Source organism: Bactrocera tryoni, chromosome 4, assembly GCF_016617805.1.
Source record: "Bactrocera tryoni isolate S06 chromosome 4, CSIRO_BtryS06_freeze2, whole genome shotgun sequence".
In the NCBI taxonomy this organism is placed as follows: Eukaryota; Metazoa; Arthropoda; class Insecta; order Diptera; family Tephritidae; genus Bactrocera; species Bactrocera tryoni.
In genome coordinates, this window is record NC_052502.1 from 43,917,698 (window position 1) to 43,940,244 (window position 22,547).

The 22,547-nt window shown below is 34.8% G+C and overlaps 1 protein-coding gene across 1 annotated transcript in view; it reads right to left on the reverse strand.

Annotated features, from left to right (window-relative positions):
* Positions 1-22,547, reverse strand: part of LOC120774567 (disintegrin and metalloproteinase domain-containing protein unc-71) — a 526,730-nt gene that overhangs the window by 160,206 nt on the left and 343,977 nt on the right. Inside the window, exon 8 of the mRNA XM_040104301.1 lies at positions 7,698-7,771. Coding sequence (XP_039960235.1) covers positions 7,698-7,771 — 74 coding nt within the window. The remainder of the gene's footprint in view (positions 1-7,697; positions 7,772-22,547) is intronic.

Genomic DNA, 22,547 nt, shown 5'->3' on the forward strand with positions numbered 1-22,547 from the left:
AAGGGAAGTATTGGTCCGATTAATTTAATTTTTCGCATAAATTCATCTATTTTACAAGTATTTAACTCTTATGAATTAAACACACCTTCTTATTTTCATTGGGATAACTCACATATTGGCCGATAAATGCGTTACAAAGTCATCGGAAGTTCGAAATTCTTTCTATTAAGTAAGCATATGGGGACCAAGGGAAGTATTGGTCCGATTAATTTAATTTTTGACATATAGACATGCAATTATAAGAGAAGAATTATCCCTTAATTTCAATAATATATCACACACATTGACCGACGTTTTCGATCAAAAGTCAATTATAGGTACCGGGGTCCAAATATTCGGTACATAGCGGTTTGACCATTTTTTGTTGGATTTAAACAGTTTTTGGTCATAAGGTGGCACACACTAAAGTCAATATTCGTGCTAAATTCTATTCTGTTATATTAATTGTTTCTTGATTTGTGTACTGGAAAGTAAAACAATCAAGTGGAATATAAAATTGCTCTATAAGGAAAGTAGGCGTCGTTATTGTCCGATTTCATTAATTTTCACAGAGTAATATAGGAGTATGAAAAAAATACCACATTTCAAATTTTGTCAAAATCGGTTGGTCGAGTCTCGAGATATGGGATTTCACCAAAAAATGGGCGGTACCACGCCCATCGTCCAACTTTTACCCCAGCCCATATAAGGCCTTGCTATACCATCCCGGTGGCAAGTTTTTATGTTTCTGCCGCATTTATCATAGTTATTGATTTATCGCGATTTTAGTAGTTTTGAACAGTACCGTTTTATGGAGAGTGAGCGAGGTTTTCATCCATTTTCATACTGTCGGTAGAAGTTACCGGATCACTACAGTATATTTCAAGCTGAGGTCTTTGATATTGCGAAAGCCGCAAAGCTGGATTCTAACGCATTTGCAAGCAATTCCAGCGTCAATATCTACGTAGACAGCCAAGCAGCAATCAATGCAGTAAACTCGTAATTCATATAGGCCAGAAGGGTATTGAAAAGTAGGGCAGCACTAGAAAGTGTTGCCAGAAGCAAGCGACTTCACTTCTACTGGGTGCCAGGCCAAAACGGCATTGAGAACAATGAAATAGTGGACGAGATTGCCAAGAATGGTGTACGGCTAGGATCCGAAAACGTGTTCAACATTGGCAAACCCATGCATTGTCTATACGACGATCTTGACAGAAGCATGGTAAAGAAAGTCAAAACACGATGGAACGAGCTATTGCAAAAGTCACGTGCAAAACGGTAGATCTGAAGTACATAAAATTCCTATTGACACTCGATAGAAGAGACCGTAGGAATATGATGGGAATACTAACATGTCACAGTATGGTGGCGACCCACGCCCGTAGGATAGGGCTGACAGATCGAGAAGACTGCAGGAAATGTCAAAACCAGGGAAACAATGGGGCGTCTCTTGTGCACTTGTTCCGCATTGGCAATACTACGCTGTAAGCATCTGGGGTCTCCATGGTATGATACACTGGAAGAGGTATCGAAAGTGAAGCCACAGATTCTGTTGAAATTCGCGTTAAGCGCAGGCATCTGCTCCTCACGGACCTAGCAACCGAACTTCATCTGGTGTCGAAAAGGACCAAAACTGTATATATCTATGGCCTATTACAAAAAAAAACAATATTAAAAAAAACCTAAATAATGGTGTAGTGGGTCGGTTTATTACTATAATTCTATGTATGCGCAAAAAATTTCCTTTAAAGTTTTTATTATAATTTAAATACAGATTTATATATAACAACAACAAAACTAGTAAGTGAAATTAAAAAAAAATTGATACAAGTACATGTACAATATATATTTTCATACATAATATATATGGTATGTGTATGAAAAAATTTGTTGCGAAAGAACTTGTACCGATATCCAGCAACAATTTGTTCCTCACGTTTTATAGCATGAAACACCGTTCCTCACTCATCCTTTCAGAATCTCTATGCAAAACTATAAGACGTCTTCTTTACTATGTACATAAACTACTGGGAGTCCTTAGCGTAACTGTGCTCTATTGTTTTAGTCTCTTTTACGAGCTTTCCCTTTCTCTACTTATTTCTGTTTAACATATGTATGTATATATTATTTTGTTTGCTATTTATTTTAGCAATTCGCAGTTATTTCAATTAAGTTTACGCCAATTTATTCGGCAAGCTATTGTTATTGTTTACTGTTATTTTTCATTTATTTCGCCGTTTATTTGGTTTCTTAATGCTCGAGAAAAAACAGAAACTGCCAGCAACAACTCGAGCTGCCAGCCACGCTTCTGCAAACAAACCAACCTTTTTTTAATAACGTTTTTGCAAAAGTGTTGGCAATAAAAGTAATAAGTTAGCCAAAAAGCAAAAAACAACAAGAAATACACAAACAACTACACAACAATACCACAGAAACTAAGTTCCAGTCTGGCAAGGTAAAGGTATAGTCAAGTAAAGGCGAAAAAAATTGAAGGAAAACAATAAAAACTAAGTGCCACTTTCGACACTCTGGTTTTGTGGTCTGCAGCAGGACCCACATTGCTGCACTCAACTCTCAGTCGGCAGAATCGAATAATTGTCTACTCCACTCGACGCTGTGCTATTCTTATCTTTTTGCAGCGTTCGGACGTGGTTTCAGCTCATAGCCACTAGCATTCGGCTGTGCAGTTAGCAAGGCAGACAAACGGACCAATAGACAGCTGCCTTCCAGGTCACATGGCATTGCCATCAGACAGTCAGCTATTGCGGCTATTTTTTGCCCTGTGCTTTTCTCTCTACTCCGCAGCTGCTATTAACACTGAGGTGCTTATGCCTAGGTGGGCGCAAATGTATACGAACTGTTTTCTTAATCTATTTTCGGTTATTTTTTTCTCCGAATTTTCTTCAGCTCCTCTTCACTCAGTTCTCTAAAAGACCGCCAGCTGCGCTAAGCCACCATGGCGTATAAACCAAAACATCACCATCGAAATCTATGTAAAAACGAAACCAAAACTAAGTTGAAGGCAAAAACTCGGCTTCTTTGGCTGTGTCCAATGCGTTCGGCAATAATTTCAGGTGCTTAACCTGCACGAAAAAAAGCCTTTGGCGTCGAGATATTGTATTTTCACACTTTAATCCCAGCAAATGTTTATCTTTATTTTGCTAGCCGATGCGCAGCTATGCGCCCGGGAGCAGCGTGGGTGCGTAGCGCGTTTCGTTTGTAATCCCTGCTGCTCATTGTACACTTGCCTCGGACGGATGCAGTGATTAGGAAGATTAAAAGCATGATGGGTAAGTTGTGCGTGGCAAATACCTTCGAAATACTTTAATACGCAAACTTTTGATTAAACAACATTTTTTGGTTTCGCACATAATTTTCACGAAACATTAAACTAATGCGTTTAAAACTAGGAATTATGAATATTCACGGCGTTAAGTACCCATTGTTAATAAAAAATCCAACAAATGGAAGTGACCTTTTCGACAAGGGGGATAGTTTAGCTGAACGAGTACATTGGAAATAAGGATGTGTTTCGAAAAGCTATTATATCTCCATGGTGAAGAGACAAAGAGGCGTTAATTATACTAAAGAAATCTTGTTCTATCTTCGTGACTTTCATATAATTCTGTCATGATTTTGAGGTTATGTAAAGCGTACGATAAGAGTTTCAAAAATAACTTCGGTTGCACGGAAGCTTTAATATCTTTCACAAATATAAAACAAGTACTTGATTTTCATCAGTCAGTTTGTATAGCAGCTATATGGTTGTATAGCAGCTATTTCAGATTGATATTTCAAAAACTGAATTCATGTATATAAAGACAGAAGGACATGGCTAAATTGACTGAGCTCGTCATGCTTATACCATAAATATAATTTATAGGATCACCGATGTTTTCTTCTGGCTGTAACAAACTTCGTAGCAAACTTGGTATACCCCATTCAGGGTATACAAATCATTTGGACCACAGTATTGGGATTTCATAACCATCATGGCCGCGTATTCATAAACGAAACGGTCTCAGGTTTATATCCAAGCAAGAACCTAAAGTCGACAACATTGCCCTAAATTATTTGGTGAGTGGTTTTATCGAAAAAAACTAAAACTAAAACTGGGAAGATTTTCAAAACCTTAAGCATAGTGAATCCATATTTTATGTAGATATATCAATCAAGTGTTCAACAATCTCTCGACAACAACGTTTTCGGTACAGTAAAGTAATACAAAAAAAGTCCGAGACAATAAAAAAATTCACTTCGAAGTAAATGAGTAAACATCGCCTGCTAATGTTTTTCATTCATAAATTTTGACAGAATGTCATTCGAGGCTCCTTACGTACGGCTAAAAACACTTTTACTGATTCAAAACATCAGTACTTTTTAAATAATCATTCATTACTAAGGCCCGACACTTCCGTATGGTATATTCGGAAAGCTTTACCTTTGCAGAATGGTATAAGTACTTACAAGTACTATAATCAGCGAGCAAGCGCGATGGCCCGGTCTAACTAAATATTTTTTGACATCAAAAATTGAAATGTAAGGACAGTTTGAATAAATTTCGCGACCTAGAGATTATTTGCGTATACTTTAATTCCACAGCAGAACCCGAATAGCTCTAAATTGGGATTTTTCAGTACTTTCCGAGTGGCATACATTTAAGAAGCAACCAATTTAAGAGAACACAAACAAAAAACCCAGAAGCTTTTGAAAAAAAGGCATTTTTATAACTTCAAATAAACCGGTTTCATGCTGGGCTCCACTTTTTCTATTGTCGATATATCGCAACAGCAAACCACCTGCCATCATTTGCGTGCGGAAACCTACCAGCTTGACCGTCATCAGCCATTGCCTATAGAGAACTTGAATTTGCCTTACAATAACAAATGCGCAAAAAGGATAACAAACAATGCGAGGAGTGGGGTAAACAAATATTTTTGCCCTTATACATATTTATATTGCTGTGTACACAATAGCCTTTCTAATCTTTTTGCCAATTCGGCTTATCCATGTGTTCGGTCCACCCGCCCACACCTTAATTCTTTTTTATTCGATTAGAGTTGTTTGTTTATGCTTATTACTTGCTAAAAGAAAAATCACACTTTAACAACTTGAGCAAAAATACGGTCAGTTCGACGTTTACATTCACACATACATATATATTAATACATAAGTACATATGTATGTATATTCTTAGATAGTTGCGAAATTGTAATAAAACGCAATAAAAATAAACTCGTTTCTTACACGCGTATAAAAGTGCGAAAAAATAAGGATCCGAAATTATAATAAAAAGTGACCCTTTCACTTAGCCACCTCACAAATTCAGCCAATCAGCTGACCATCAGCCGGCACTCGCAGCAGGCGGATCCACTTTGTGGTTATCACTTAATAAAAATTTAGTAGTTTTTACCCTTCGCGTGAGAATTTATGTGCTGCAAACTGTAACTGTAGCATGCCCTTAAACGGCTACAAGCAATTGCAACAACAATAAATGTCAGTAATCAACAACACTACACTTAAGCTTATAGCTATGGATGGGTGAGGAATGATATTTGTGCGAGACTGTAGATTTGTTCGAAGATATTTTATATTGTAGGTCGCCGTTACGTACACCCTCGTAAAACTCGTGTCGATTAGCTGCTTGTGATCTTTTCAGCTCATTTTTTAAACTAATCACTTCTCCATTCATTGAAGGTAGTTAATACTTTTAGCACTTGTTATATACGATTAGATAGCTATATAAGAAATGCATATCCAGAGACAGTTTATCTAGTTTCGTGAGATATTTATGATCCATATTGAAAGTTCTGAATTAATGTCTGAATTCATTATACAGAAATTCGACATATTTTCATTATTCTTCAAATAAATGCAGTATTTTACATTGGCTGCTGGTCGGTGGTAGTACCTAATTAATTTCCATTTCCATTCCATTCCAGGAGATGTATAGCCTTCGCCATTTGAAACAGTCCTTTATATATATATATATTATATATATATATAACTAGAAATATTGGGGCTGACAGATAGAGAAGACTGTAGGAAATGTCTAGAGCAGGGCACCAGGGAAACAATGGAGCATCTCTTGTACATTGGAGTCTATGTGTGGCCAAATTAACATAAAAACATACCATATAAAACTGAAACCTATAAATATTATTAATTCACAAAATCGTACGACTATCTGTCTGTACATTTACGAACTAGTCTTTCTGCTTTTGAGAGATCGATCTGTTGCCCCTTCTCCCAAAGAAACTGCTCATTTGTAGGAAACGCATATATTGGACCACTATATATAGCATATGGCTGCAGAAAAACTTACCGAGCCAAACGAGGTTAGATCTCCGAAAGTGCCTTGTCCGATAAAAACCCGGCTCAATTCCGTTAACGTAGAACCGGCTGTTGTCTGTCTTGCAGACGACGATCTGAAGTTCCTGTGAGAATGTAAAATCCTTCTGGATACCTCGAGAGATTGAACTCCTACTTCTCCAGAATCGACCCTGGCATATCAAATATATTTCCAGCTTGCAACGAGTCCTCGCATGATACGAATCACCTCCTTGTATGCCCAGCTAACCCTGCACATTTGACATTATCTCTCTATGGTTCGAGCCTGTCGAAACAGCACATTTCCTGGACCTACCGTTGGATGACCTCGATGACAACTTATCTGAACCTTACCATCCTAACGGGGAATAGATAACTGCTGCCACACAAACTGAATATTAATATTATGGGTTCAATCGAAGTTAACGTTTTTTACTGATTAGAGCACTTGCTAAATTACTAAGGATTGTATATACGACTTAATGAAAAAGTCTTCAACAACAACACTCAATTACTTTCTACTTATTACTTTATAAAATGTTGAAGATTTTGCTTAAATTTTTTGTAAGCGTGCGTTTTAAGACTAAGAATAAACTATTATTCTGGCGATGTGTAATTTTTGACTTAAACATTTTTTTTTGTAGGAAAATTTACTTTCTCGATAAATATTATATTTGTTAGCGTGACAGCTGACACGCTGGTTGTTTTACTCAATTATAAAACACTCTTTGAATTCTCTTAATAACTAGAAACTGCCATATCTCTCACGAATTGCAAGTGAGAAGAAAAGTTTGAACCCGTAAATGAGGTATACTTATATTCAAAATTAAGTGATTGTCAAAAATTTAGTGTCAATATCGATTCTTCTCTATTAGTTCAACATTTTCGCCTCTCTCTTCTAGCTTTCATTTCAGCGACGCTAATGTTGACTGTCGCTTAATGTTGAACATGACAGCGACAAATTGAAAACGTCAGCGCCAATCTTTCACGAACGATTGCGAATCGATGGCATCATGACTAAAATTCACTTTATCGATAATCCGCTTAAAAAGACGACCATGAAAGGCTAATGAAAACGTTTGTACATACAGACATGTGGATGTGTTTGTAGGAAATTCTCTTTAAAAGATTTAAAATGGTACATAAGAGATGTAGAAAAGATTTGAAATGCATTAAAAAATATAATTTAAATTAGAATTTACAGTTGCTCGGGTTCTATTAAAGACATTTAATTGAAATTTGGGAATTAGTGGTTTGCAGTAATTGTACCTACATACATACATACATGTGATTTGAATAGAAAAATTTTATTACAAGAGAATATTCAATTAAAATTTATAATAATAACATTTTGTAATTAATTAAGTAATTTACGGATGAGTACTTACGAATTTAATTCCAAGTCTAAGCGAAACTTATGATTAAAGGCCTTAATTAAGAGTGAGGTGCGATGAAAGTGTTTCTGTAAAGAGAGCAAGAGATTTAAATTAATTTACGAAACATAATTAATGTTAAATTAGTACGAAAAAGTCAAAACTCTAAATATATATGAGATACTGTTCAAAAATTAAACAAAAATAGAAGTGAAACCAATAAACTAGCATTTTTATGGAGCGAATTAAGCATGAAGCAAGACGAAAGACAAATGTCAGCTTAAGAAAAATAAACTAATGGAATGGCTACTGGAATTTCGTGCTCTTCTAGCCATAGGTGTTCTTCCTGAAAATACTTGTACTTACAAAAACCTTGATGACTTCAGATTAAATTCGGCAGAGTATATTCTGAACTAAAGCAATCAGAACAAAATGACACTGTTCGACTTAGATGTGAGATCCAAAAGTATTCTGCGAAGAACGTTAAACCATGTAGAGCTCCCATACAGATTATTTTTAACACTACCGATACACTTATTCGATAAACAGAATTTCTATGAAAAATTAAGTCATTATTAGAGAAATACTTGAGAAAGGTGGCTTTCAAATGTTGTATACGGTAAGTAGGATGAGAAATAATCGGATTAAAGCCTCATAGTACCTGACAATAGATTGTCAAGATTTCAAGCGTAAAATCGTTAGAAGATTTTAAAAATTTTAAAATTTACAGGGCAGGACTTGAAAAGAAGTCTGCGAAGTATGTGTCAGAAAGTGGACAGAAACCATGTGCTAGAATTTTCAGTTCAATATGGCCCAAAGTCAGTTTTGCATGGTTAAGATAAAAGAATACAAACATATCATATCAATTAAAATGTTTAAGAAATCATGAATCTAAGACGATCTTCGGTTTCAAAAAGATTTATTGGGGGAACCTTTTGTTGAGCTCATAATCTTGCGTCGTGGGCTTTTGGCGTAGTCAGGAAGATCGTTTGATTTATATCGGAGGACTATTTTTTATTAAGTTAACTTGTCTTGCTTGTCTACGCAGATACGGTTAACACCTTGGAAGAGAACGTAAGCCGCGTTATTTCATATGCACGTACCCAATTACCACAAAAAGTGGGAAAAAATTGGGCGTCTCTGCTGAAATATATTCGGAATCAGGAAGCGGTGCCCGAAATTATTATACCCTGAACGGGGGTATAAATACGAACTAGTCTCTCAGTTTTTAAGATATCGTTCTAAAAGTTCGTAAACGTCATTTTCTCATCAAGAAGCTGCTCATTTGTCGGAACTGCCGATATCGGACCACTATAACATATAGCTGCCATACAAACTGAATGAGCGGAATCAAATTCTTGCATGGGAAACTTCCTCATTTGACGATATATCTTCACGAAATTTGGTATGAGTTATTGTTAATAGAAATAATGAAATATCAGAAGAAATGGTTCAGATCGGCTAACTATAGTATATAGCTGCCATACAAACCGAACGATTGGAATAAAGGGCTTGTATGGAAAACTTTCGCATTTGACGTGGTATCTTCATGAAATTTGACATGGATTACTGCTTAAGGTAATAACATAATCTGCGAAAAAATTGTTCAGATCGGATTACTATAGCATATTGCTTCCATATAAACTTGACACATAGTTACTAAAAGAAATGCACCTGTAAAGGGTATATTACCTTCGGTGCAACCGAAGTGAACGTTTTTTCTTGTTTTTAAAACATAATGGTAAACCCTTCTCTTCAAAATAAATTTAAATTCTTAGTATTAACACTAAATCATATGCATTTTATTTCGTTTTGTAAGCAGCATGTCTAACAAAAACGCACTTTACCAAAAAGTATCAATTTCCTTTTCACTCCAATCTTGGGCAATTGGCAGGTCCATTCTGATAAATTCTAACTGATAGCAAAAATCTGCGTTTCTATCGAAATTGAATACATGTATGTATATTATTAAAACAAAAATCATTATTCAAAGTCATTCTAAAAGCATGAAGAGAGTCTGGTTTATTACTAAAGACCAATGACTTCAAATAACCCTACAAGAAGTAGTTTAATGTTGTTAAATCACAACTTATTGGAGGATGTCAAAAATTCCTGAAATAATCGAATATCCAGATGGAACCAGATGTTGTCAATTTCAGCTTCTTCCAATTACCCATGCTGCTCTCTATTGACAGCAACGGTGTCATCAGATTCATATCGAAAGAAGTACGCACCGATGATTCCACCAGACCAAAAACCACACCAACCTGTCAATTTAGGTGAATATAATTTGCAAATTTTCTTCGCACCAGAATCGACAGTTTTGTTTATGGTATTTACCGCGCCACTTATTTGAAAGTGAGTGTCATCGGAGAAGATGATTTTCATAAAAAATCTTTATCATTTTCAAGTTGTTCAAAGCAAACTCAGCAAATTCACGACATTTATGTATAGTGGTCCAATGGCTTCAGTTCTTGAGTGAGAACAATTTTAAACGGATGCAAGCACAAATCCTTTCTCAAAATCAGCCAGGTTGTGTTTTGAGACAGTCCCAGTTCTTCAGAACGCCTTCGAATCGACAAATTGCAGTCTTCAGCAACACTTGCCTGAACGACAGCAATATTTTCATTACTTCGAGCCGTTCTTTGACTTATTGGGACTTGAACATTACGTAAAGAAACTGTGCGATCGAAATTTTCAACAATTCGACGATTACCAATCAGAGATCGACCGTTATTACGATCATAAAATGGCAAAGGCGCACGAAAAGTTACAAATGGAGAACGATTATCTTGATAATAAAATTTAATAATTTGTAAACGTTGTTTTTGCTTATGTCTTTATATGATAAAAGGAAACATTACTGAGTAGAATGAAAAAAAATTACAGATCATTACAAATTTATAATAAAGGACGAAGAGACACTTAGAATTGGAAAACGCTGTACTTCAGAAGTGAGATTCTTCGAACAGTAGTGATTCCATATTTTCCGCAGAATTTTTTTTATGCTGGAAAATATTTGTAGCAAATTGCAGTTCGTAAAATTATTTTTTATATTTTTTTATTATTCCTGGGAAGTTTGCAAAAGTGTATATAATTGGTTCGCTTAAATGGAAAAATATGTGATAACCAGTAAACGCAGCACAAATTGGTGCTTCACTTTGTTGGGTATTTTACCATATAATATCGCTTTGATTCGACACACCTCTGATGACATAGCACCTCTTGCCGCCATTTCACGCGAGAACAATTTATGATCCTTCATCACAATCATTAGCATTTCCAGGTAAACCCTGAGAGCCCGTTCTATCTGTAAGCCAAAGCATACACAGTTATTTAGATATGTACAAATGGCGGCTTGCACTACGCAGCTTCTGTGGACCGTCTATTGATGAGTCTCATTGGCGTGACGTCGCGCTGAACACTATACATATGTAAGCATATGTACATACAGATGCAGCAGCAAAGCGCCCAATCGAGGTCAGCTGGCAAAAGAGGTGTCGTTTACTGCATGCGTACCAGCTGAGCAAGTGGTGGAAGTGGTGTAGTGTGCCATGTTGTAAGCTATCGATGGGTGGCGTTTTGCTTGTTCATCTGTATGCAAGTAGAGAACTAGCCTGCGTTGAAGCATTGCTAAATCAAAGCATGTATGTGTTGGTGCCAAGCGAATGCAGCGATTGCTGTTGTTGCGCCGATATTACCAGGGAGCCACTACTTCACACAAACACACATAGTCAGGCACACGCATGTAAGCCGTCGCTGCTGCTGAATGATGTGGTAAAGACGATGTTGTTATTATCGCCTTTAATGCAGCTTTGGCAACGAGCGTTTGCTGGGGAAGATGGTGAGGTGACGTGGTGGCGGGTGGTAGCCGCTGTTGATATTGCGGTTGAAGTCGCAATAATGTGCCACTTGCCAAAAATGTTTACTCACCCACACTCGCCTCAATGCACAATCGCACTAGCAACAAGCAAGACATTTATGTGTATAAGTATGCGTGTGAATGTCCCTGTTTGTGTTTGTGTGTGAGCGTGTATATGTGTAAGTCTTTTTGAGCTTGGCTTTTGAGCTCGTTCAAATGAAATCGTCGAGAATGCAATAAAGGATTCAAATTGTACAAAGCCTGCTGTCATATGCACATCCGTTCGATTCTGCCTTCCCTTCCCTCCGCACTCCACGCTCCACTTCGCCCGCGGATATGTGAACAGCCATGGAAGCGTACATTATTGCGCTGTAAAGTGCCATCAACCAGCAGCCAATAACAGTCAATATGTGCTGCAATAGTCGTCGATTTGTTTGTATGCTGCAACAACAACACGTACAACAACAAATAAGGTAATTTGCATCGGAAAGGCGAGCAATCGTCATTATGAACAAACAATAAGCAAAGTATGGGAAATACCGAAAAAGAGAAATCGGTTTCATGCGAAGGTCGTCGCTGTTTCAACAAAATTGTGTTCTTTTAGTTGACATCGCAGACAGCAAAAAATTGTTGGTTACCATTATATGAGTACTGACTTCGCATTTTTCATTATTAGCAGTTGCCGTCAGACATATTGCAGGCACTGTACATACATAAGTTCACAACTGGCAAATATCGACTGAAAATATACATTTGAATTTTTAACTTTTTAATTTGAAGTTGAATTGCTTTAAGCTCAATTCAAATAAGTGGAGTTCAAACCCCTATTAACTACTGTTAAAAATAATAGAAGATTAAATTTTTTTCATCAACTAGCATCTCATCAAAATAGATTTGCACTAGTCCATTTAAAACTCGAGTGCGAACATGGAGGTTTGCATATTCCAAAGGGCGTCTTTGGGCAGTGGTTTGTTTACGACGTGGAAAGTTTCTGAGACGATGTTTACAATGTACAAAAAAAAATGTGGAACAAAGTTGCTTGAGATTATTTGTATCTCAACATACCTTATGGATCGACTCAACATATTTTGGTTAATGTTTCAGGTATTAAACGGGTTAATGCAAGGCTTGTATGAGGAGAACTGATCTTTTACAAAAATTTCACCGAGTAGAGGTCGTAAATGAGAAACTTGATAACGTGGCTGATGTCTAAGACACCACATTCATCAAACGCTCTGGTTAACTGAAGAAACGTAAATTAATGAAAATGACACCAAAACTTTCCAAAATTAGCGGAAGTCGCTCAAAAATCAGCTGAAACCCAAAAAACCTAAATTCGCCGAAGGCCGTCCCAGCCGTGGCCGAGCCGTGTATAAAAAATTGGATTACGGCTTGGTTAACTCATATTGTCCACGAAGGAATCCTATTTGGAACGCGATGATAAAGATTTATATTAATATACATGAAAATATTGACTGTTTTTGTAAGTCCGAGTAGAACGATTTGATATCGTTTTACTGTGAAGCCGTTGGCACGATTGAGGTCTTCAACTCCTCGTTATAGTATACAGAAATGTAAATCAGGCATCTGCTTAAGACCTGTATCTTTGAAGAACACTTGTAGAATTTATTTTTTAATTTTTTATGAATATTTCAAATTAAATAGGCTACCAATTTTGAACTTCACAAATCGATTTTCTTTAAGGGGTCAGTGGGTAATCTTTTTTCTCAAAATTTTTCTTTTTTTTGAATTTTCTGTCCCCTTTATACACTTATAAATAATGTAGAATGTACCCACTACACCATTGGAAGGTTTCTGGAAAAAGGCCCGAAAATAATAATATCACTTGACGTGTCCTGGAGCGCTCGAGTGGCACAATTGCCACTTTAAACGCGTTTTTCTCAAAACACACATTTTTTTGTACTGGCAGACATATTCGGGTCGAACTTACTCAACCGATTTGCTTAATTTTTTTTAATATTCACAAAATCGCCTGGCTATCGTCTCTACGAATTTCATAATTTGTCATCATTATTGTCATAACAGCTCAACCGTTCCATCGTCAACCTCGCCGTTGCCACGCGCAAGCATAGGTTAATATTAAACACATGTGCATGTATGTTTAATGATTTTAATTTAAGGGGTCAGTATGGTAATCTGGCCTGTTTTTCACCTTTTTTTTGATAGAAATTTTTATTCTACAATAGAACTTCTTTCACATATCATGAGGTATATCGTTGAGTGGTATAAAAAAAAAAATTTCCGGAATTTACTGATGACATCTGTCGGAGAAAGGGCTGGAGTGAATAAGATGCGTTTTTTCACTGGCAAGACACGATTTCTCATGTTTTGGCAATGTTATGACAAAATTTATGTAAAAAAACATGGAAAAAATTTAAAAAGTTAATTACTTTTTTATTTATCAAAACTTGTCCATGATTCTAGCAGGGGCGATAACCATTCAAGTACTTTTAAAAATAAATTGAGTTTTTGTTTCAGATGATCCCTACAAAACATGAGAAATCGTGTCATGCCAGGTGGAAAAACGCATCTCATTCACCCAGCCATTTCTCCGACAGATGTCATCAAAAAATTCCCAAAAAAAAAATGTTTTATACACTCCACGATATACCTCCATGATATGTGAAAAAAGTTCTTTTTGTAGAATAAAAATTTCTATGAAAAAAATGTCAAAAAACAGGCCAGATTACCATACTGACTCCTTAAATTAAAATCATGAAACATACATACATACACATGTATTTAATACTAACCTTTGCGCATTGGCAACGGCGAGTCGATGGAACGGTAAGCTGCTACGAGATATACGACGACATTGACATACAAGGTGCTTTACCTAAGTAAACCGGACTTTTTGAATTTAGCAATCTATATGTCGATCTGGTGCATTAGTATATACTATCTTTATCGATTGTCCAGTGAGAATTGCATAACATTTCATTGATTGGAGTGAAGTTATTACGTTTTAAGTGTCGGTGCGAAAATGAGCTTCGAGCAAAGAGCTAACCTTAAAACTTTGTTTTAAAATTGGTAAAACTTTTACCAAAACGTTTCAATTGATGAAAAAATTTATGGCGATGATTGCCTATCCCGTAGCAGAGTGCACGAGTTATGTGTACACTATCATCCCAACCAAGACACCACACAACAAAAATACTATAGGATTAGACCAAAATAAAAGATTAAGAGAAAACAAGTAAACATTACGAAAATATAAGATAACAAGTGGGAGATAAAGAGAACATAATGCAAATGTATACAAACATGTTTTGGTCCTTATGTTTGACTATAATGATAACCCAAACATTATCGGGTAAACCCCACAGTCATGTTTGTTTGCATTCAATAGAAAATAAGATTACATTTTACAAATATTGTATTTCATAAGAAAATAAACAAAACAAAGAAATAGATTAAGAAAATTGTAATCACTTTAGTAGTTATATAAGCAGAACATAACTTGAAACATCAGAGAAAAAAATATAATGTCATAGAAACAACATCATTGGCATTTTTATTCCTCCGCTCGAACAAACCTAAAACTGGCGCAGTCGGTAGAAAACAAACTGCTGAAAGTTGAGCGATACTAAAAACTGAAGTTTTGCAAGTTTCGTAAGCTAGCAACGGGAAGCAAATCTTAAAAGATTAAGCTCCCATTTTAAAAAGATCTCTTATATACTACAAATATATAAGTCCGGTCAGCACAGATAGCCAAGTTTAAGAGATTTTAGTTTCTACACAAGTTATCTGGAACGTCGGAGAGCGACTCCGAGGACCACAATTTGTGAAGGCGAAGAAATGGCTTCATGCCGCACATCAACATTACCAGGAAGAATGGGATTAAAGATTAATGCCCCACACACAGAAGACAGAAAGAGCAGAAGTGCACCATACAAAACAACAACAACAAGTTCAGTTATGTAATAAGAGGAGATACATCAACAATGAGATCCAGGCGAGCAGCAACCGCATCAAGATGACAGGATCGCAAATTTTTGAAGGAAAGCTTCAAGAATCATGGACTTTGACAGCAGAGATTTATCATCATTCATCAGGGAAGTTGACATGATCGCTAACTTTGTTCCTTTAACCCATCAATGTTTAGAATTTGCTTAAACACCAGCGACACGTCAAAACAAAAATTAAAGGAGAAGCAGCAAAGTGTCATCCGGCCTTTGGGACCTACACCCAACTTATGGCAGCAAATGAGAGAAGAACTCACTTAAAATTTTGGAGTAAAGGAGGTCATTACCACACCCTTTACAATCAGGCAGTGTACTACAGAAACTGCTAAAACGTAAAGTCAATATTTCCAAAATTTAAAAGATATTTTAGATAAACTAAATTTAAAACATGAATTCGATAGGATAAAAGCCTATAGAATTTTCCCCAATTAACAACGAAAGTTTAATTCTAAAACATTTTTAAATGGGGATACACACTAGCAAGCAGTGTAGTGTGATTAGTAGAAATATAAGCACCATTAGAGAGGCTTTTAGCGTTCTTCAAGAGACAGGTTTGCTAATACAATTTGATAAAAGACAAAACAATTATAAAAGAAATAGTTATAGAAATTTTTCAAATAGAAATTCTTTGTCTCACAATTTTGGCAATTTCAATAATAACCAGTATATGCAAAATTCCAATAATTTTCAATTTGGACAAAAATCAGCCGAGCAGAAATTTCGTAACAATTCTAACCAAAATGACAATTATCAACAATTTAGCTTTTGGACAAAGTGAGGCAAAATAATTCACAACAATCTAGAAGATATACCGTTCAGTCCAAAGGAGACAAAAACCCCCGAACCGATGGAAAGTAGATCACGTTCAAAGAACAAGCAAAGTTACTGGGTTGCCAGCCCAAAAGTAATCGTTACCGATAATAGAAGTGACCATAAAAATTCCAAAATTAAATGTCTTATTGACACACAGGTTCTACAACATCATTATTGAAATATAATGTGTTAAAAGATTATGAATGCATTGAGCTTGATAGAAAGCCCATACACTTTAGTACCATTAAGGAAAATTTTTCCCTATAAATAAAAGAGGTTAGTCACCCCAACCCCAAACGAGATTCAATGAAAAAAGTTATATACATTTGGAAACTAACCAACATAAAAATAAAAACTTTGATGCAATAATAGGACCAAAATATTTTAAAACCTATTAAAGCAATAATTAACTTAGAAAAGGGTATGTAGAAATAAACGGCAATAAAAATTAAATTTATAAATATTATACCCATACAATTTTAGAAGATATTAATATACTTACAGAATGTAAAGAGAATTTACTAGATATTTTTATCAAAATAGTGACATGGATGAAGAAGAAAAGCTAAAAAGTTAGAATACATTCTAGAAAGCAAATAGCGATTTATTTTTCCAAGAGGGTAAAACCTTTCTCATACTCATGAAATTCAGCATGAAATAGTTACAAAAACAAATTAGACCAAGCTTATAATAAAATTTATAGATATCCCCAAATTCCATGAAGAAGAAATTATTAGACAGATGAACGAGATGTTGCATAAAGATTATAATTAAGAAAGTAATTCCCCAAACAACTCTTACTCTTTGGATTGTACACCGAAAAAGCAAGACAATTCAATGAAAGAAAAATGGAGAATAGTTATTGACTACAGGAAGCTAAACAGAAGTCACTATAGATGACAAATTTCCAATACTTATGCAAACAATACTCAGCAAACTTGGAAGAAATCAGTATTTTACAACATTAGATCTTGCAAAAGGCTTTCATCAAAGTATTAATAAAAGAAGAAGATAGACCAAAACAGCTCTCACACCCCAAAGGGACACTTTGAGATTTATAAGAATGCCGTTCAGTTCAAGAATGCCAGCAACTTTCAACGTTTAATGAATTCAGTTCTTAGGGAATATATCAACAAGATATGTGTAGTTTATTTAGACGACTTTATCATAATTTTTTTAGTTCAAGTATTGAAGAACACCCAAAATATCACCAAAATATTTTTCAGCATTAAGAAAGCTTATAATTTAAAGATTCAGGTAGATAAATGCAGTACCATGAAAACAACTGAATTTCTAGGTCCACTTTAACAACAGAAGGGATACAACCAAATTTAAGCAAAATCGAAAACATACAAAAACTAAAGGATTGCCTACTACATCAAAACAAATTAAAATCATTCCTAGGTATAACAGGTTATTATAGAAAATTTGTAGAGATTACGCTAAAGTAGCACATGGTTTAACAAAATATTTAAAAAGGATATTAAAATAAACACTCGCGATCCTCGGTACATATCATCCTTTGAAAAACTTAAAATCTATTGATAAGCGCAATATTGAAATATCAGACTTTTAACAAAAATTTGGCATTTCAGCGTGCAAGTGACTTTGCAATTGGCGCAGTATTAGCAGGACAGTGTCTATAAGCTATGCTAGTCGAACACTTAACAAACACGAAAGAAGTTGTTCCTACAGAAAGAACCACCCCAGCTATTGTCTGGGCGGTGACATATTATAGACCAGCATTTTATGGCAAATTCGATCTCTTAACCGATCACCCAACCGCTAAGTGGCTCCAAATAAAAAACAAAGGGAAAAGACATTAACCCAAGATTGCAAGATGGTTAATTAAAGCAGAGTGAATACAATATTAATATAAATTGCATTGAAGAAGGAAAATAGCGTAGCCGATTTTCATAGAATAGATAGTAACACAGGCGAGATTCATTCATTGGAAGAAGACAACATAAGCACAAACACAATCCACTCTCCAAGAGACTAAATGATGTTTTAATTTTACTATTGTAAATCGCTTCAATACACAAAATCATTTTATAAACAAGAAAATTATGGAATCTGAAGAACTAAGGCGCTTACAGAAAATTTTATTAGCGCAGAAGATATAAAAAATAATAATTTCATAAGATCTTTGTCGTAAACACATAAATAATTAAGGAAAAGTGGGTATTTTTCTTATTTAACCGATCAGTACAATATAGTTCAGCTTAATAAATATTTAATGGTATGTAAAGTTTTTAGATGTAGTTCCATGCTAAAAGATATGAGAAAAATGAGAACAAGTTTATAAACAAATTGCTCAATATCATAAAAATAAAACAGGCCATGCAATTATTAACGAAAGTATGAAAATTGGAAAAACTAATATACTGGAAAAATTTGAAAGTTTGATTCAAAAAATATAAATAATTGCGACGTTTGCAATGAAACAAAATATGATAGAAAACCAAAATTTCAATTAACAAGCTTTATCAGATATAAATGAAATAGTTCACGGATATATACATAAATAAAATATTTTCCCTTACTTTTATAAATTTGCGAAATTTATATAGCATTCCTCTAGAAGATAGAAACAGTATAACTATTATAGAAAAGCTTAGATTATTCTTTTCTATCAAAGGTAGACAGAATGTTAATGAATAATGAATTCAACTCAATTAACATAAAAATTTTTTAGGAAAGAAGAAATAGAAGTTCTTTACAAAACCAAACAGTCATACTGGAATTCAGATATCGAAAGATTTCATAATACTCATCCGAAGAAAATTAGAGTCCTAGAAATTGAAAAACTTAAGCCTTTCGACAGCGGAAAAAGTATTTCAAAGCATAAGAATAGTATAACAAATCTCTTATCATTCAATTAAAGCCACACCTCTTGAGGTTATAAATGGAAAAACTGATAAAATTTGATTAAAGACACTATTCAGAAGACTAAAGAAAATGCATAGGAAAACTAAATGAAATAGAAGAGTTTAATAACGCCTCAAAAAGAAGGTTACGTAAAAATTATAAGCAGTTCGGCACAAATACAGACAAGGTATAGAAATTACCATTAGATATATTCACCCGACAAATATTAACGTCAAACAAATTTTTAGGATTCAAAATACATACAAAATAACATTGGTAGTAGCAATTGTAATAATTAGCAAAATGCAATGCAAACTGGAAGTGCATGAAATACAGCATACCATTCTTATTAATTACATAGAAGTATCACCAACACTAAACAGATTTTATCATCTGACCTCGTAATTCACATAATTGACCTCATGAAATTCTTTACACTAAATAATATAACAAAAATCTCACCAAACATATTCAGAACACATTGCTACACCTATCTAATGAAATTGAAATCTTGAAGGTAAAATCAAACGTGTCAAGAAAAGAAGTTAGTAGAAAAAAGAAGTTGAAAATTAACGGGTATAGGAGTTCTGTACATAGAATTTCAATGGAACGATGGATGATGGAGATAGAATAGATATTGAAAATCAGCTTAAGAAAGTAGATGAAAATTTACATAATTCAATTACAGCTCTCAAACCACCAAATAAAAATTAATAATTTCTTTTGAACACGTTTACAAAGTGAAACAGTGTGAAGACGAAAAGAAATAATTCTTCCCAATTGGCCTCAAGAGAGACAGACAAAATATTGATTCATGAACAAACAATAAAGATAAAACATTCTCAAAGACTGATATAGAAGCCAGATTCAGGAAAACATTATTTCGGCAAAAATGGTATTTTCACCCAAGCATTTTAAATGAAAGAAATTTATAATTACAACGAACCTCAACAAACTTCAATATACAAGTTATGCGCGTTGGAATATAAAGAAAATTTGTTAATGTTCAAAGTGGTCAAAATCCCAAAAAGAATTTCAATCAGTACAATTAAAAGCTGTATTCCTATACCAAACACAGCGGAAGAAATAACAGCAGAAATGAAAATGTTTTTTGAATACAAAATGTCATATAAATTCGAAGAAGCTAAAACACTCAATGAACTACAAATTTCTAAACATTGCATCTACTTATTAAATTGTGAACTTATCAAAAATAGCATTACGAAATTTTACAGAATTGATCGGAAGAAACTATTTTAATAAAATGCAAATGGCATAGAACTAAACCAGAACTGCGACAACAGAAAATTAAGTTGAAAAACTACATTGATTCATTATAATAACTGCACTATTAAGACCCTATACCAAACATTCTCCAAATACTGAAATTTCATACAATCAGAAGTTCATCAAACTATGATACTCACAATTTTACTAACAAAATTACAATTAACGACCTTGTATTTAAAACTAAGAGAAAATTTAAAATTAATGAATTAAAATATCACAAAAATATCTCTCATATTGGAATCAATTTTAAGTATTATTGTGATTATAATAATAATAATTTTAATATGCTGTAAAATTAAAAAATGAAAAAACAATACTATTCAAACTCAGGAGTTTTCCATTAGAGGGAGGTTATGTGGCCTCATTAACCAGACACCACACAACAAAATACTATAAATTTGGACCAAAATAAAAGATTAAAGAAAAACAAGTAAACATTACAAAAAATATAAGATAACAAGTAGAGATAAAGACATAATGCAAATGTATACAAACATGTTTTGGTCCTTGTTTGACTATAATGATAACTGACATTATCGGGTAAACCCACGGTCATGTTTGTTTGCATTCAATAGAAAATAAGATTGCATTTTAAATATTGTATTCATAATGCAATGCATACAAACGGTCCTTATGTTTGACTATAATGATAACCAAACATTATCGAATTAAACCCACAGTCATGTTTGTTCATTCAATAAGAAAATAAGATTACATTTTACAAAATATTGTATTCATAATGCAAATGCATACAAACATGTTTTGGTCCTTGTTTGACCCATAATGATAGCTTAAACATTATCGGGTAAACCCACAGTCATGTTTGTTTTGCATTCGAAAATAAGATTACATTTTACAAATATTGTATTTCATAAGAAAATAAATAAAACAAAAGAAATAGATTAGAAAATTGTAATCACTTTTAGTGGTTATAAGCAGAACATAACTTGAAACATCAGAGAATAAAATGTAATGTCATAGAAACAACATCATTGGTTTATTTCACTCCACTCGAACAAACCTAAAACTCCTCGAGTTGTCTCAACGTTTCCAAAGTGGTCAGCGAGGACATGAAATGACGAATCGACATGTGGGCAAATCAAAATCTGTGATCACAGGAAAATTCCATCGAAACTGTGCGTGAATTCACAATCAAAAATCAGCCGAGGTCATCATTTGAAACTCATGGAAAATCGGAATTGAACATCTCCAGAGCATCGATTGTATCGCATGTTGATCCGAACATGATGGGCTTACGAAAGGTGTGTGCATGGAAAAAATCGGCTGACGACCAAAAATTGCTCAAAATCCAACATTCGAAGAACAATTATTTGAAAATGTAGCCCATTAACCACTTTCCCTCGGTGTTCACCTGATATGGCACCGTGCGACTTCTTCACTTTTCGAAAACGATGCATTTGCCCAGCGAAAGGAAAGCGTTATGGAGACGTGTAGAGGCCATTCAGCACCGGCGGCATTCTGGCGGCCATACCGACCAGCGAGCTAAAAACACTCGTCTCGACATGCAGCTTTTAGACCATGCAAAAGCTGTATTGGAAACAGCAGAAGGAGACTGTTCTGAGATAAAATAAATAGATTTTGTCCGAAAACACCCATTTGTTCCATAAGTCCTGTTTACTGTGGAACGCACCTTGTAGTTCAGCGAATAAAGAAACAGCGGCTGTGCTTTTGGCCGGATATTATTGTTGTTGTTTTGGATGGAAAGCTGAAACACGCCAGCTTTTGAAGGCTTCGATTCAGCATCAGCCATTGGAAGCAGAGGAAGAGCTGTACTTGTTGGAATGACCAGGTGGAGAACGGACCTGGCTTGCATTCTGGATATCTCAATTTGGCGTCAATTAGCAAAAAGAAGAAACGACTGGCGCGCTGCTGTTAACTCCGGTTATAAAATCGTAAAGCGGTGTCTACGCCGGTAAAGAAGAAGAAGAGACCAAAGATTTTAAGTTTTCGATGCAGGTCATTGTTCTCTATTTCTAGGGTTTGGTTTAAGAATTTCTCGCTCAAGCTGGAACAACCCTACCG